Source organism: Microcaecilia unicolor, chromosome 2 (assembly GCF_901765095.1).
Source record: "Microcaecilia unicolor chromosome 2, aMicUni1.1, whole genome shotgun sequence".
NCBI lineage: Eukaryota > Metazoa > Chordata > Amphibia > Gymnophiona > Siphonopidae > Microcaecilia > Microcaecilia unicolor.
This window is the reverse complement of record NC_044032.1, coordinates 553004812-553022016: the sequence shown is the minus strand read 5'-3', so window position 1 is coordinate 553022016 and position 17205 is coordinate 553004812. Positions and strand designations below refer to the sequence as shown.

At 40.7% G+C, this 17205-nt stretch overlaps 1 protein-coding gene across 2 annotated transcripts in view; it reads right to left on the bottom strand.

The window, feature by feature from the left end:
- Positions 1-362: 362 nt before the first annotated feature.
- SPATA18 (spermatogenesis associated 18) overlaps positions 363-17205 on the bottom strand; it is a 195962-nt gene continuing 179119 nt past the window's right edge. For both annotated transcript variants that reach the window (XM_030191371.1, XM_030191372.1), the window contains 3 exons: positions 15231-15305; positions 7574-7622; positions 363-2070 (listed from right to left, as the gene is read on the bottom strand). In XM_030191371.1, the coding sequence (XP_030047231.1) occupies positions 2063-2070; positions 7574-7622; positions 15231-15305 (132 nt within the window). In that variant the 3' untranslated portion in view covers positions 363-2062. The remainder of the gene's footprint in view (positions 2071-7573; positions 7623-15230; positions 15306-17205) is intronic.

Genomic DNA, 17205 nt, shown 5'->3' with positions numbered 1-17205 from the left:
AAACATTTTCAGCCACCCCCACCTGTGAGGTTGGAGGAGTACCTCTTCAGGGCAAGAAAGAAACCCACTCTTTCATGCCAGCTACCTCTGCTCTGGTCCGGTGCCACCGCTTCTTCCAAATGGCTGCCGAGACTTCCTGCGGCAGTCACATGAGATTACCGCTTGAAGTCTCGGTGGCCATTTTGATGAAGCGGTGGCACTAGCCAGAGAGCAGTGGCAGTGGGCAGGAAAGAGTGGCGTTCTTTCCTGCCCCCGAAAAGCCCACTACATCACCAGGGTGTGCTCAGGTAGGTCTGGGAGGGCTTGCTGACGTTCAGTGGGGGGGGGGGGGGGGGGGCAGCCAGCCAAATAGCCTTCCTTACTTCCTTTCCCATGGGCTGGGAAGGGCCCACCAAGGCTCAGGGGCAGGCGGCCAACCAGTCAGTCAGTTATCCTTTACGCAGCCTTTTTTTTTAAATTCCCCTCAGAGCGCATATTCTGCACACAAGACAATTTAGGAATGCAGTGTTATAGAATAGTGCACAGGCAGATTTGCGTGCAAGTTCTAATTAGTGCCAATCAACATCAATAATTGATTGTTAGCGGCTTAACTACTTAGTTTGCTCACAGATCTGGACTCCATGCCCAAATTTGGGCGACCTATATAGAATCTGGGGGAAAGTGTGCAGATTTTGAAAAAGTAATCTATGTGTAAACATGCCCTCTGGAATGCCATCTGTCTGTGCAGGTAGAATTATGCACATTATATAGTAGCCCATGTAATTTTAACTGCAATAAGGCCAATTTTCAAATCACTAATTTCTGCAGATAAAACACTGATTTGCCCATGAAAATGACTTTGGTTATTGCCTCTGTTGGAGCAAGTATACCTTTCCAAATAAACATGTAGAAACAAACCTTTGTCTCCCATTTACTTTAATGTTCTCACGTACCAGTGCTAGAAATGTCTCCGTCTATTAGGAACTGATGGAAAAATACACGATCTCCTGATGTAGGGCTCAAGTCCAGCTTTCTCTGCAGGTGTGTAGAACACACACAGTTGATTGTGGCTAGAAAAAGACTGATCCCATTCACTAGTTCAATCTTTACTACTGTGCAATTCTCCTGAGAATAATTTTCCAAAAGCACTTTCATGGGTATAACAGCGCTTTTACCTGTGGGGATGGACTTTTATAAAAGTGCCCGCCCAAAATGCGGCCAAACTTACATGCATACCAGCTTTGTGTGCAAATTTGCCCAGAGTAAGCAAAGGCATTTCCAGAGGCAGGTTTGGGGTGGAATTCTCATGTATATTTTATAGGTGTAAGATAACCCTGAAAGTCTGTGCTGGTATAAACCTGTCGGTATACTTTCACTTTGAAAATTTGGCAAAGTTAGCCCAAAGAAAATTACACATACACATTTCATACAGGTGTGCAGTTATAAATTTAGACTTACATGCCCTAAAGGGTAAGACCGAGTCAGGCTCATAGTCTTTAGCAATTCCATTATCACAATGTATTCTTAAGTTGATAATAGTATTGTGAGTTACATACAGAGTTCTATAAAATGAAGAATTCATTTGGTATCATTAATGTTATACAGTACATGATTTCCTGGCTTGTACAATATTGTAGTAACATAGCATGGGACACAAAGAATTGTACATCAAGTGTCAAATGAATTTGATTACAAAAGATCATGCAATTCCTTATCAAATTTGTTGAATTAATGTCTATTGTAAAAACAACAACAACAAAACCCCCCCACATGTAACAGTATTACAGAAACTATAGAAACACACTAAGGGGGGAATTCATCAAGGGGCATTATGGCCATAGATATAGAATGGGCTTTGACATTTGGTGTGTGCTAATTCCCTTATCGTGCGTTAAGGCCATAATGCCCCTTGATTAATTCCCCCTTAAGCCCTAGCAATATTGGGCTCTCCATCTAGAGTGATATATAACTGCCATTCACATTATCTTAAATGAGGTTTGTTTGAGGTACTCGTGAAACAGAATGAAGCACCACTGAAGTTTGACAGATCCCGATGAACAGAGTCAGACACATATCCAGTTAATTAGAATCCTATTGAAGAAAAATAAAATTTCATTATCACACACTAAAGTTTCTCCTGGATGCTCTTCAATACAAAAGAGATAACTTTCATATTTAGGGGTTTTGTACATTGAAGTTTCAAGGTATCACACTAGGGGAACATTACAACACAGCCTAGTCTCCAGGCTAAAAAGGGAGGGTTAGGATACTGTGCTGTGTATCAAATCCTGTCAATTGGACCTGTCATCTTCATCAGGGCAGCTTATCAACAATGTATATATTAAGAAGTCACTGTTAGTTTTGCTGTGACATGAGTCACCCTCAGAGTCTATGTTTTGGTACAAGCAGGAGTACAAAGCACCAGTTCTTCAGATGTGAAAACAATTCTGGTTTTTAAGACATCCGCAAGGATATTTATAAGATACAGTTGCATAGATTTGGTCTAAGAATGCAAAGTAAATGTGCATATTTTGGCTATCATAAAATCAGACCTCTTTGTGGCCCTCCAGGACTAAAATTGAGTATCCCTGTATGAAATGAACTAGGCACAAATAAGTGTGATCAGAATAGGTAAGAGGAGGGATTACACTGAATAGATAGGCTTCAACAGAATCTATGGCAGTCATATAAGTGCACTGCTGTCCTAGAACACTGCACTGCTGTCCTAGAACACATGAAGCCTGACATATTGAATGAGGCTAAATTTCCCACAGCACATTTCTTGCATGTAATTTAGCACATGAGCAAAACAGCACCTGCAAATCTGTATGTGCTGTTTCAACCTTATTACAAAGTTCAATGAATAATCAAGCCATGAGCTTCTATTATATAGGATAGTTCTTTACGGAGGGAAATGAATTACACAGAGATCTCATGAGAATGTATGGCCTCCACACAGGGCAAGGTTTCCTGAAAATGTCCTGGGGACCCCACATCCAGTTGGCTTTCCAGTATATCCACAATCTAATCTAATCTAATCATTTATATTATGTTTAACCAAATTCAATGGCTCAAGGTAGATCACAAGTCATACAAAAATGGGCTAACAACCTGGAATTATATATAAAATTTAAATCTAAAACATCCTTAATAGATTTATTCCCTCACTAAATAATAATCAAACATATGTTTTCATAGAAACTCTGAATGTATAACAGTAATTTCTCTCTTTCAAGCTGCTTAGTAGTTTATTCCAGAGCTCAGGTCCACAACCTACAGTAGATCTTTTCAAGTTGAAATTTTTCACCATTGGAAATTAGATGGAATTGTCAGATCAATTTCTTGGGAAGAGCACAGAGACCTTCCAGCTATGTATGGCGAGATCATTGTACATACGTAATCAGGAGCCAAACCATATAAAACTTTAAAAACAAGCAATAAAAGTTTTAAATGGATTCTAGTCTTCATTGGAAGCCAACATACTCTTCTAAGAAACGGAGTAGCATGATTGGTAGATATACCCCATAGAGCCAATTTTGCTGCTGTGTTCTGTACTGTTTGTAATCTGCATATTTGCAAATCTGGTAAACCCAGCAGCACAATATTACAGTAATTTAATTGGCTCACAATAGTGGACAGTAAAATTGTTTGCAGCTGGGAAAGATCTAAGAATGTTTTTTCTCGACATACTAATTTTAGATTTACAATGAATATGCATGAGCTATATCCGCATACAATGGAAATCCAACATATGCAATTGTATTTCATGTGTAGTCATTTAGGATATCCTGAAAATCCAGCTAGCTACGGAGGACACAGGACAGATTTAGAATGCTCAATGTAGAATTGTAATGGTTCAGTTTACAAATATATTGGTGCACTTCCGTAATTGCTTACTTATTGTTAAACTAGAACACAGTTGTAGTACCTTCTGTTAATGCCAGCATGCTTATTAATAATAAGTCAGTGCTTCCAGTTAACATAGGTCGTATTAATGTTTAAAGGATTACCTTTGTTAATCAGACAGCATTCAGTCTAAGAAGGCAGGTACTATAGCAAAAAATCAAAATCCTTTCCACTATAAGTCTTGAAGTCTTATACACCAGAGAAAAAGAAACTGCTACCTCAAGTAATGAGGATTAATGGCAGGTTCAATTCAATTTTTGTTGGACACAAAGGAACCAGTAACAGAGTCCCATCAGGAGAAAGTTCAAAAAGCCCTCCTAAAAAATGAAAGGCTTACAGGGGAGCTTACCATCTGGGGAGAAGACCTCCAGAGACTGTAGAGTCACTAAAAGGGTTTTATCTGGAACCTTCTTCCAAGAGAGGGAAACTCATAGAATAAACAGTCTGTGTTCAACTCAATGATTGGTTAGAAGAGAGAAACTGGCTAGAGCCATGACAATCTGGATTCAGACCCGGTTATGGAACAGAAATGGTCCTTGTATCCCTACTAGATGATCTTCACAGAAACTGAGACAAGGGATTCGCCTCGATGTTAGTACTGCTAGATTTCTCAGCAGCTTTTGACACTGTGGATCATGATATCATGCTAGTATGACTGACAGAAACAGGTATCAATGGAACAGTCTTGCCTAGTTAAGATCCAATCTGTCAGACAGGCAACAATCCATAATGTTTGGCAGCAACTCATCACCACTATGGATACTGACCTTCGGTGTACCACAAGGATCGATACTGTCACCTATTCTGTTCAAGCCACTAGCTGAGCTGATTCGGTCAATGGACACTCAGTTCTACATCTACACGGATGATGTGCAGCTACTCATACCCATTGAACCTGACTTACCTACAGCCTTGAATAAACTGATTACCTGTCTAACATCAATTCAAGAATGGGCTAAACACAATAAACGTTGCCTGAACCCAATTAAAACCAAGCTTCTATGAGTCCCTAACACAAGTTGATACATATCTGACATCAAAATCCCTTTTTGGAAGTACGAACTCCCCCTCAAATCACAAGTCAGGAACCTTGAAATACAATTAGATTCAACACTTACTCTGATTCCCCAAATCCAAGCAACCTTCAAATGCTGCTTCTACTATTTGTGACAGCTAGGTAAATCTTATTCCAGTTGTGCATGCCATGATAACATCAAGACTAGATTACTCCAATGCACAATTCAATGGTCTGACTACAAAGGGCCTGCACCAGCTTCAGTTGATTCAGAATGCAGCAGCAAGACTCATAGAAGGTTGCAAGCAGCGTGACCACATCACACCATTTTTGCAAAACCTTCATTGGCTACCAGTAAAGTACAGGGCTAAATTTAAAACTCTATGTCTTATCTTCAAGGACCTGGAAAGGAAATGGCCCCGAGTACCTGAAGAATAGGATGATCCTCCACATACCGCCAAGGACACTAAGGTCCTCCCAAGGACTATCACTAACCACATTTTCTCCAAAAGACATTACACGATGTGAAACTCGCAAGCCCCCACACTCTGGAATGCACTGCCTGAAAGGCTCCGCTTAACAAAAGACTGTCTTTACTTCGGGGAGCAGGTAAAAGCTTGGCTCTTCAACCAGGCCTTTAAAACCCTTTAGTGTCCAATGTTCCCATCAATCTGTTCCTATATGGCTTATTACAGGAACATTGGACACTAAAGGGTTAATGTAAGCAGTAACTGTGGAGGAGTGGCCTAGTGGTTAGGGTGGTGGACTTTGGTCCTGGGGAACTGAGTTCAATTCCCACTTCAGGCACAGGCAGCTCCTTGTGACTCTGGGCAAGTCACTTAACCCTCCATTGCCCCATGTAAGCCGCATTGAGCCTGCCATGAGTGGGAAAGCGCAGGGTACAAATGTAACAACAACAAAAAACTAACTGTTTTAGTCTCACACCCACACACAAGAAGTGACTCTGGCTGCACATACTGCAGAAGGACATGTTTATCCACTCCTACCCTAGCTGAGATAATATTTAACAATCTCTCTGACCTCATGTGCAACTTTCTTTAAATCGGTCACCTTACTTTCTAACTCTTCTTACTCTCTTACCTATCTATATGTTACATCTTTGCTTTACCCTTCACTATCAATTAAAATGTTCTATTACGTATTGTGTTGACATTGTAAGCAGTATACCATGCCATACTTTGCATTGTTATTTGAATATTTTTACTGCTGTAATTGCCTATTGCTCACGTTTGATCTATTCTTGAGTGAATTCCTTCAAAAAGGCGGTAAATAAATCCTAATAAATAAATTAATTAAATAAATAAAAATATTTATGCTGCACAATTTTTTCATGTGTAAATTTCTAAAATGAGGGCTCCCACTGTGTGTGCCAGCAAACATACGTGCACTCCCACACGTCCTTATACATCTTTTGTAAAAAAGCTCCACATTTGTCAGTGCCTTTTGTAAGATACTGCCGAAAGTGACCGTGGCCCGACCTGGACATTTTAATTCTAATCTCAACTTTCTTTGGAAAATGAGCCTTTAGAGTAGCTGAAGAATTCTCTGCTTTCCAAATGAAAGTGGCATCTAAATCTATCCCCTATATCCTTTATGAAACTACATATTTTTAAATGACGTATTTGTTCTAATTGCATTTATATCGTTCTGTAAGAGTATTATTGTCTGTTATCCAATGGAAACTGGCAAGATTTGGACACATCTGTAGGATGGAAGATGACAGGTCGATAAAAGCTGTGATACTTGGAAGAGCCAAATGAGTGAGGAAAAGAGGAAGGCTGAAAAGATGATGGCTGGATGATATCCGGGAGTGGACTGGACTAGACTAGACATCCAAAGAGCAGTACACGTGGCTCAGGACAGGAAAGGACCTTGGGCAAGAAGAACAGCTTCCACAACTATCTCCTACAAACCAAAAAGACTAAGGGGTGCAATGATAATGATGATAGTGATTCAATACAAGTATTTTATAAAAGGGTAATTGTTCATACTGGTATTTATTATTGGCAATGGGATAACTTATTGCTAAGCTACTGGCTTATCAATAGAAATCTCCCACATCTTTAGGCTACAGTCAAGGGTAATATTTTTTGTAGAAAGTATTAATAGTTACGTGGAGCAAATATCTATTCACACAAGGATTCTAGTTTAAAGCACAATGAACTGAATGCCAGGGTTCCACACTGATTTCTAAATTGCAGCAGGTATCCATAAGCATATGACTCTGGGGATAGCATTTTTTTCAATAAAGTATGCAAAAGCCTAGTTCAGTAAACAGAGGGATTAATATGGAGCCCACTGCAGTCAGTGATTTTTAAAATGCTGGTCAACACAAGTAAATAATATCGGGATATTCAGTGGCATTATCTGTATAGTGATTGCTGCCAAATATCTGGATATCAGCAATATTCAGCCACTATCCACTTAGGTCACAGAAAATATTCAGTGGCACTATCTGGATAGTGCCGCTGAATGTTGGGGTCACAAAGACTTATCTAGTTAGTAGGCTCTGTTAATCAGATACGCCCTTTTGAATTTCGGACTGACAGATTTCAAGTCTGCAAACACAGAATCCACAATGTATCATTACTTTGTTTAAAGGTTCAAGCATTTGTTAGATTAAGCATGTTGCATTAAACACTGAGCACTTACTTGGAGTTCCACTTCTCCTGACAGGGGAAGGACTGCGACTTCTGCAAGACTGCAAGACAGAGTAAAGAAAATAAGTCTGATTACCACTCTCAGCTACAGGAATTACCATATACACTTGCCTATAAGTTGCCCCCAGAGTTAGGTTACCCCCTACGTTCCTCCTTAGTTTCTATGTCAATGAGATAACTTGAATATAGGTCACCTTGTCCTTCCCCTTCTACACCAGTTCCAGCATTTCTCCTTCCCCTCCCTATCTCCCCAAGGGTCCTCCTTCCAGCTGCAGCAGCTGCAAATATTCTGCCCCCTCCCCTTTCCATGCTGGTGCTGTCAGTGATACCTCTTTCCCCAGTGCTTTCCTTGCTAAAGTCTTCAATGATCTGTTCCTGGTCAGATCCAAAGGTCTCTATTATAGCCCCATCCTTCTCAATCTATCTGCTGCTTTTGACACTGTTGATTACCAGCTATTCCTTGATACTCTGTCCTCACTTGGATTTCAGGGCTCTGTTCTTTCTTGGTTTTCTTCTTATCTCTCCTATTGCACTTTTAGTGTATGCTCTGGTGGATCCTCCTCCACTTCTATCCACTATCACTTGATGTACCTCAGGGCTCGGGCTTTGAACCTCTTCTTTTCTCCATCTGTACTTCGTCCCTTGGTGCTCTGATCTTCTCCCATGGTTTTCAGTATCACCTTTATGCTGATGATTCCCAGATCTACCTCTCCACATCAGACATTTCAGCAGGAATCCAGGTCTCAGTCTGACATCGCTGCCTGGATATCACACTGCCATTTGAGACTAAACATGGCCAAGACTGAGCTTCTTCTCTTTCCCCCTAAACCCACCTGTCCTCTTCTCCCATTCTCTATCTCTGTGGATAACACTCTCATCTTCCCTGTCTCATCAGCTGATAACCTTGGGGTCATTTTGACTCCTTTCTCTTGCTCAGCACATATCCAACAGACTGCTAAAACCTGTCGATTCTTTGTCTATAACGTCACCAAAATTCGTCCCTTCCTTTCTGAGCACACTACCAAAACTTATATCCACACTCTTATCACCTCTCGCTTAGACTATTGCAAATTTCTTCTTACAGATCTCCCATTAAGCCATCTCCCTACCCTTCAATCTGTTCAAAATTCTGCTGCATGATTTATATTCTGACCTCTCCTCGTCACTTCATTAACTCCCTATTTGTTTCCGCAAACAATTCAAACTCCTCTTATGGATTTACAAGTGCATTCACTCTGCAGCTCCTCAGTACCTCTCCACTCTTCTTTCTCCCTACACTCCACCCCACCCCAGGAATTCCGTTCATTGGGTAAATCTTTATTTGTACCCTTCTCCTCCACTGCAAACTCCAGGCTCCATTCCTTTTATCTTGCTCCACCATATGCCTGAAATAGATTTCCTGAATCAGTACGTCAAGTTTCAGCTCTGGCCATCTTCAAATCTAGGCTAAAAGCCCACCTTTTTGCAGCTGTTTTTAACTCCCAACTCCTATTCACTTATTCAGTACCCATGTCTGCTTTATAATTCCCACCTTAAGTAATTCCATTATTCCTTATTTGTCCTGTTTATCTGTCTTAATTAGATTATAAGCTCTGTCGAGCAGGAACTGTCTCTTACATGTTTATGATACAGTGTTGCGTACATTTAGTAGTGCTATAGAATTAATTATTATTAGTAGTAGTAGTAGTATTTTCAGAGCTGGAGCACGGCCTTCCTGTGCAAGCCTGCACTCAAACACACTTCCAAACGTGTCCTCTGCCCAATAGGAAGTGCATCACTGAAGCTCCTGTGATGCACTTCCTATCAGGCAGAAGGTGCATCCAGCAGCACATCTGAGCATGGGCCTGCAGAGCAAGGCCTCACACCAGCTCTGAAAATGCTCTGCAGTACTGAGCACCACGGAAGATGTATGCCTAAAAGCACCGGCATGGGGAAAAGTAGGAAGACACTAAGCATGCAGCTACTGCGGCCACTTAGAAGGGAACCCTGGGAGGACAGGGAACAGAAGAGAAAATGCTGCTGTCAGCATGGGTGAGTGGGGAAGCTGGTAGACTCTTCTGTAGGTTGCTCCTCCCCTACCCCTACCCCCCCCCCCCCCCCCCCAACTTTTGATCTTAAAAAAAGTCAAAATTTTTGTGACCTATGTGCAAGTATATAAAGGGGCTCATCTGCAAAGCACTTAGATGCACAAAATACCATAGATTACTATGGTATTTTTTATGTCTAAGGGACCTATTTACTAAGCCGCACTATAGGCTAACATTTTTAGCATGCACTAGTGCTAGAGACACCCATAGGAATATATGGGTGTCTCTAGCATCAGTGCGCGCTAAAAAAGCTAACGCACCTTGGTAAACAGGGCTCTAAGGGGGTCTTTTACTAAGGTGCACTTGTGTTTTTAGCATGTGCTAAAAATAGGCACGTGCTAAACGTTAGCCTATGCCTATTTTTAGCATGCACTAAAAACGCAAGTGCGCCTTAGTAAAAGACCCCCTTAGTGTTTTGAAAATGGGCCCCAAAGTGTCTAAATCATGGACATATTACACTTTCCATGTGTTAGGTATATCCAGATTTTTTTGTTATTATTTTTTATTTGTGCAAAATGTAAACAAAATAACATAAGTATAACACTTGATCAAGCAATACCAGGGTAATAAGCAACAACACACTAAAATATAATAAAGAAAACTTGCGCTCTACATTATAAGCATCAGTGGCAAGATTAAAGTCCATGAAATTGGAAAATAGGCTAATATAGAGCTCCAAAAAAACCAAGAAAACTTAAAGCTGTGCTGATGAGTAACCTAGCTAATTTATTACTGCAGGCATCCAGACATAGAGCAGTCACCATCAAGGTACCTCTTGAGATCCATAAAGGTGAGAGGGACTGGACTCTTATTAGTCAAAAAGATAATTCAGAGAGTTCAAAATATATATTTCATATCCTTGTATTTTAACACACATGTAAGGAAACTTTGAGCCCTGATTTGTTGAGCCTTTGGACATAAAAGCAAGAATTGCCTCTTCCTTTTCTGAGTAGCTCTAGATACATCTGGAAAGATCCATACCTTTACATTGTAAAATAAGATTTTGATATCTAACAAATTTCTTTAGAACCAAATCACAACCAGCTTCCGAACAAAAAGTCATAATCATGGTAGCCACTTGGATCTTATCTCCAAAAATTTCAGTGTGTTCAGAAATGTTCAAACTATCTGACATTAATTGTTCCTCAACTTGATTCCCATTCCTTGATTCCACAGAGAGGGAGAATATATAAAATACTCGGGTCACTGAAGGAAGTTGTTCCAATGTGAACTGCTATATGTCTATCAAATATCTCTCACACATATCCCTAGATTACGTCCAAGGCAGCCTTGGAAAGTTTATAAGATGTAAATGTTTTCTTTTAGTAAACTTTTCCATAATTTCTTCCAATCAACATATTAATCAGAGCAGTTTCAGATGGTTCCAACTATATAACTTTAGGGGGTCTTTTACAAAGGCGTTTTTAGCGTACACTAAAAATAAGCGTGTGCTGAATGCTAGAGATGCCCATATATTCCTATGGACATCTCTAGCGTTAGGATGTGCTAATCATTAGCGTGTGCTAAAAACACTAGCACATCTTTGTAAAAGACCCCCTTAGTTTACAAAGATTCTACCTTCTGCCCAGCTGCTACAGTATGCTCTATATATACTTTAGATAATTTGGAGGGCTGAATATTAAAACCTTTAAATTGCTCAAATAAAGTTTTACCCAAATTATCAATAGCTAACCATACTGCTTCAAGTGTCATTAATTGAAGTTTCTGAAGACAGTAACTCTGCAAAGTTTATAGGTCAGATGATATTACTCTTTGCCACTCACCCATCGCTATAGGAATGTTTAAATAATGCAGATTTTAAAACAGCTATGGAAAGATTATGATGAGGGCTTTGTCGATTTCTTCTATACCTTGGCCCAAAATACTATCACATTACAGGAAAGGGAATGTGATTTTTGCAACTACATTCAAAGCAGTTTACATAGTATATACAGGTACTTATTTGTACCTGGGGCAATGGAGGATTAAGTGAATTGCCCAGAGTCACAAGTGGGAACTGAACCCAGTTCCCCTGGCTCAAAGTCTGCTGCATTAACCATTAGGCTACTCCAGAAACAGAAGCACATGTCAGAAGAGGTTAAATTGATAGGATATTCATTTAACTTTATGCAGTTAGTTCAATGCTGAAAATGAACCTCATTGTGTGCCAAGTAGTCCTTTCTTATATTTTTTAGTGCAATTAAAATTATTTTTTTCCTTTTATAGTATACCATATTGTTTCTAATAAACACCCACCTCCAATAATTCCTTACCCCTGTTTCAGGACCCAAAACCTCCAGAAAATTTGGTCTTCAAACCAAACCAAGATTCTCCCATTAATTGCCCACCTCCTCCTCCAGCATTGTTCTCTTCCACCCTCCACCCCCTATGACAACTGAATCTCCCTTCTTACCTCATCTTGAGCTTATGGTGCTGGGCTGGTGCACTGCCTTATGCATCTGTGCATGCTCAAGGCCTTAAAGATGCTCAAGACCTTAAGCATGAACAGCTGCTCAAGGCCCCACACCAGCCCAGCACCATAACCTCGAGATGAGCTAAGAGAGATCTGGTCATTGTGAGGGGTGGAAGGTGGAAGACAGCAATACCAGTTACCGTGGGGGGCAGGGTGGAGGAGAGAAATGGTGGTTATCATGGGGAGGAGGAGAAAATGGCCATCACAGGAAGGAGGGCTGAAGAAGAGAAATGGTGCCTTCATTAATAGCCCACCCTAGACTCCAGAAAACCTACTGTTTCTAATAATAGAAACAATTTGGTATGTGCAGTCTACCTATGCAGTCCTGTTAAAGGAAAGAGGTACCCCTGTGTATAAAGCCCTGTGGGTTAGGAGGAGGACCTTGAATCTGATATGGAAAACTACAGAAAGCCAATGATGTTGATATAGTAAAATTGCAAATAGTAATACCTTCTGGTTTGAATGCAAAATTAGAATGGATGACATTAGTCTAACTCTGCCCTGTGATTGACTGCATTTGTCACCTGACCTTATAATTAAAAAAAAAACTGCCACTGCCATTTTAAAGAAAATCCTAAAGCTTAAAATAAAATGGTATGTGACCACAGAGATTTTTTATTACGTATATATATGGTGTGAATTCTCTTATACATGCATATTAGATTTCCACTTTGCAGGAGACCTCCCTGAAGCAGTCTCCCTATTGTAGTATACGATATAGTAATGAGATCGCATGATTGAATTTACATGCAAAGGATTCTAATTGCAGTGCTTTGGATTGTTTGAAGGCACTTGATATCAGATACTCAGAGCATGTTGTATTGTATCAAGAAGGCACTGCAGTGAGCAAAATTGTTGTAAAGTAAGGAAAGAGTTCTTTACTATGGTAGAAACTTGTAGATCAGAGAGGAAGTGATAGTCAATGGTAACACCATGGTTTTGAAAAAGCAAGCCAAGCAGATTGAGGAACTATGAACTGAAAAGGAAGTTATCCAACGGAGGAGGGCCTATCAGTAATGTAAGATACAACTGACTTACTGGGGTTCAGTATGCGGAGATTAGCCTCCAACCAATCTGCCACAGCATTCAGGCAATGGTTTAGTGAAGTAAGATGATGTTTTCTAAAGACCTATAGGAGCCTAGAGACTACAATGGTGGCTGCAGCTTCAGAATGGAATGCAATTAGTTAGATCTTTAGGGTGGCAAAGTTGCGGTGTGTAAAACATACAAATCCTGTGTTGTTAGAATGTGGCATTTTTGGTTACTCTCTGAAATTGCAATCGGGGAGCATGTGCGTGAAAAGTGTGGGGCCAATACTTCTGTGTCTTGGCTTTAGTGCTGGTGTTATGTGTTCATGTTAAATTGTGAAGCGCTGCGTACGACTGGTAGCGCTATAGAAATGATTTATAGTAGTAGTAGTAGTAATGTCTACAGGATAGAGCCCTGATCTGCATCTGTGTCTTGTGAGCTGTCTGTTTGCTATCTGATGCCACAGGCATCTAGGCTTGATTTTGGCCATGTGTGTATGCATACTCTTTCTTTGCTTTACAATGTCATGCATCATTTAGAGAAAAGTGTAGAATACTAAAGATCTCCACATATCTTTGGAACATAGGTGCATACACTTGTGCTGGCTGTATGGCTGGCATTAGCGTCTATGAATGCATCTACTCAGTTACACTAATATTCTATAAAAGAAAGTAGACATCTATATATAGGTGCAGTGTTATAGAATTGTCCCCATCCCCTCCCCCTGCAGGCCAGTATAAAGGTTGGGCTTTCTTCAGACTACCTGAGTGGTATCTTGCAAATGGTGAAAGGGAAAGCTCAGCTCATTCTTGTACAATGGATGTATACCATCTAGCCTTCTGTTATCTCTAGGATTTGAGTGGTTTGAAGAGAAGGTAATGTTTTAATGCTGTTTCAGATGATTGGTTACTTTACCAAGATTGTATTGTCAAAGAACATGTTATCTGGCAGAAAGCTATGGCTATAGCTTATACTACTACCATCCAACAAAACTCTCCCAATATCAAAAAGCAAGCTAGACAAGGCCTATTAATTTGCCCACATTCATTATTCTCAATACTGCAAATGTAGAAACACAGCTAAAGCGAAAACATTAAAATGGAAGACAAAGCTTCAGAGCCCCACCTCTAGCAGTAAATTTTAGTTAGGCTTTATAAGCAATTACTTCATAGGTATTAAAAAATTCATGTAAATGATTCACAGCTTATACTACAGAATCTCTTTGTAATCCTTACTGAAAGCACTATTTCTGAAACGTATATGAACAAATGTGTGCATGTACATTTCCATGTATGAACTTTTAGCAAATATGCATGTACTTCAGGGATTGATATATATCTATTTTATGAATAGTGCAGCTTCTTCGGCACAGTATATAGAATACTGGTAAATATTTAGATGGAATGAGAAGGTCAACCTTGATAGGTGAAAAAATCTACAATATAGTATCGTTTCAATGTAAATAATACAAAGGAAAGGTCTTCAAAAAGACCGTAGATGAATTATAGAAAATCTGTGTCCTCTAATCGCGTGGCTTATGAACCAAGTGAAAAAGCCACACATTTAGATACTACACCAGAGATGTTTTCACCCAGTTGTCATCAACAGACTCCTGAAGCAGGCCACAGGCCGAAACACAGTGCTGTGTCGAGTCGTTTATCAATAAATCTTCCTTAAAGTATCAAGGTTGTCCTTCTCGTTTCTGGAGTCCATGGTCGATTTCCCACTTATTTTCTTCTGTTACTATACCCTGTGAAATTTCAGAGTTTTCCACCTCAGTGGATTTCTGCTAAAGATTTAGATGGCCCATTTTCAAGATGCAACCTATATAAAATTACTCCATTGTGTTTATTTGTGGATTTTCAGGGTTACTACTCGTACCTCAATAAGATATCCATTTAAACAGGCAATCCATGGACCAATGACAATTAACCTCTTTATGTTTGCATATCTATGTTAAAATTACACTAACAATTGGGATCCCATTGGAAACAACCCACACAAACACACACCAAATGTCTAGATTTAAGATATAGAAAACCAATGTAAATATGGCCTACCAAATTTCGACCAGGGCTAGCAGAGCGAGCTCGAACAGGGCTTGAACTTCTACTTTTGCTCCTCCCAGGACTCCACTACAATAAAATAAGATTATTACTCAAACTTATATTATTAAATACACAAATATAGACAAGGACAAATTCCTAAGGTCACATCTAGGCTCCAACAAATGCTTCATTTGTACCATATTATTCATCTTCCTATGCCTGAGCGCCAAAACATCAGATACCACTTGAACTTTTACATACAGAAATTCTTTGTCTTACACTGAAGCACTGGATATCATAGTTAAGAAAAAAAAAAGGCTGCCTAGGGCAATTAGGACATTTTATGAAGTCACATCTTTTGACTCCATGAAATGTTGGGGGTGGGGGGACATGGGCAGCAAAGGACTGTCACATTAAATTAAAGGCCCTCTTAAACTCTTTGAGCCCCTTCTCTCTCACTCACCAGAACCTCAGTGCCAGTGCACTGATCATGATCTCTGTTTTCATGAGTGGCAAGCATGCCTTCCTATATATGTTGCCTCTCCCACCCCATCTCTCTTCCTTGCTCCTAAAAGTATATATGCTGTGAAACCTTTGTTGCATATTTTTGGCAACTGAGTGGAGGGCAGTTTTCAGCCTGGAACATTTATACAGGTAACTGCTTAGTTATGTGGGCAAGGAAAAGCAAATATTTTGCCAATTTTTTTCATTTGCAAAGCAATGACACTTTTACTTTTCTAACTATATACCATGAGTACTCTTTGGCCTTCATTCTTACTATTCTAGGTGGCAAATCTCAATTTTTGGGATGGTTCACCCTTGGCATCTCTGGGAGTTTTGTCCTACTCCTTTTGCAGTTCACAAGTCAAGTCTAATGCCATATGCAGTGGCATAGCTAGGAGTGAATGGGCCCCTTATAACACCTTCTTTCTCCCAAGGTAGTGGGAATCCAGGGTGAGGGGGTGGGTGTAAAGCCCTTCAGAGCTCCAGGAAACAAACCCTGCAAAAGCAAAAACATTCCAGACCTATATAGAAAGCCTGCCATAGAAATAGATACTAAAATACAAGATATCAGAGATGCACATTTCCCAAAGCTGACATATTCCAATTAATACATTCAGAAAAAAATTTCATTTGCCTAGTTTTGTTGTCTGAGCATTGCTTTTGTCCCAGTGTCTCTTTTCTGTTTTTTTTTTCGTAACTCTTTCCAGGATCTTCTGTCCTTTTGACATTTCTTCTTATATCCACTATCCACCTTCCCTCTGCATCCCTTTTCTGTCCTATCCAGCGCCTCCCTTCTGTGTCCGTCTCCCTCCCCCATGTCCAGCATTTTCCCTCTGTGTTCCCTGTCCCTATGCTCCCCTCCATGCCCTGCATCTCAGCTCTGTGTCCCTGTCCTTTCCATGTCCAACCTCTCCCCTCTCTCTTCCTTTCCTCCTGCACAGTACTCCTGACACCCCACCCCACCCCACCCCAGGGCCAGCGTCTCTCACCCTCTCTTTCTCCCCTTTTTCGTCCTGGTCTCTGTCTCTCTGTCTTCCTTCCACTTCCTCACAGGTTCATCACTTCTCTCTCTCTCTCTGTCCCCTATCCTTATGCAGGACAAGCATTTCTTTCTGCTGCTTCCTCCCACCGTATGAGTCTGGCACCTCTATCTGTTCCCCCTACCTACTCATGGGTCCTCCTTCACTCTCTTACCCCCCCCCCCATAGATCCAGCATCTGTCTGCTGCCCCCCCCCCCATGGGGGTCTGCATCACCCTGTAGCCACCCCCTTGGGTACTCCAGAGTCCTGGCAGCTGGCCAGCAGAGGCAGCAATGTAAACACTTCTGCTTGCACTTGGCCCCGTCAGGGTCTTTCCTCTGCCACTTCTGCCCACAGGAAGTGAAATCACAGGAGGCAGGACAGCAGAGGAAAGGCCCTGGCAGGACCAGGCACAGGCAGAAGTGTTTACATCGCTAACCTCTGCCAGTCAGCCACCGGGACT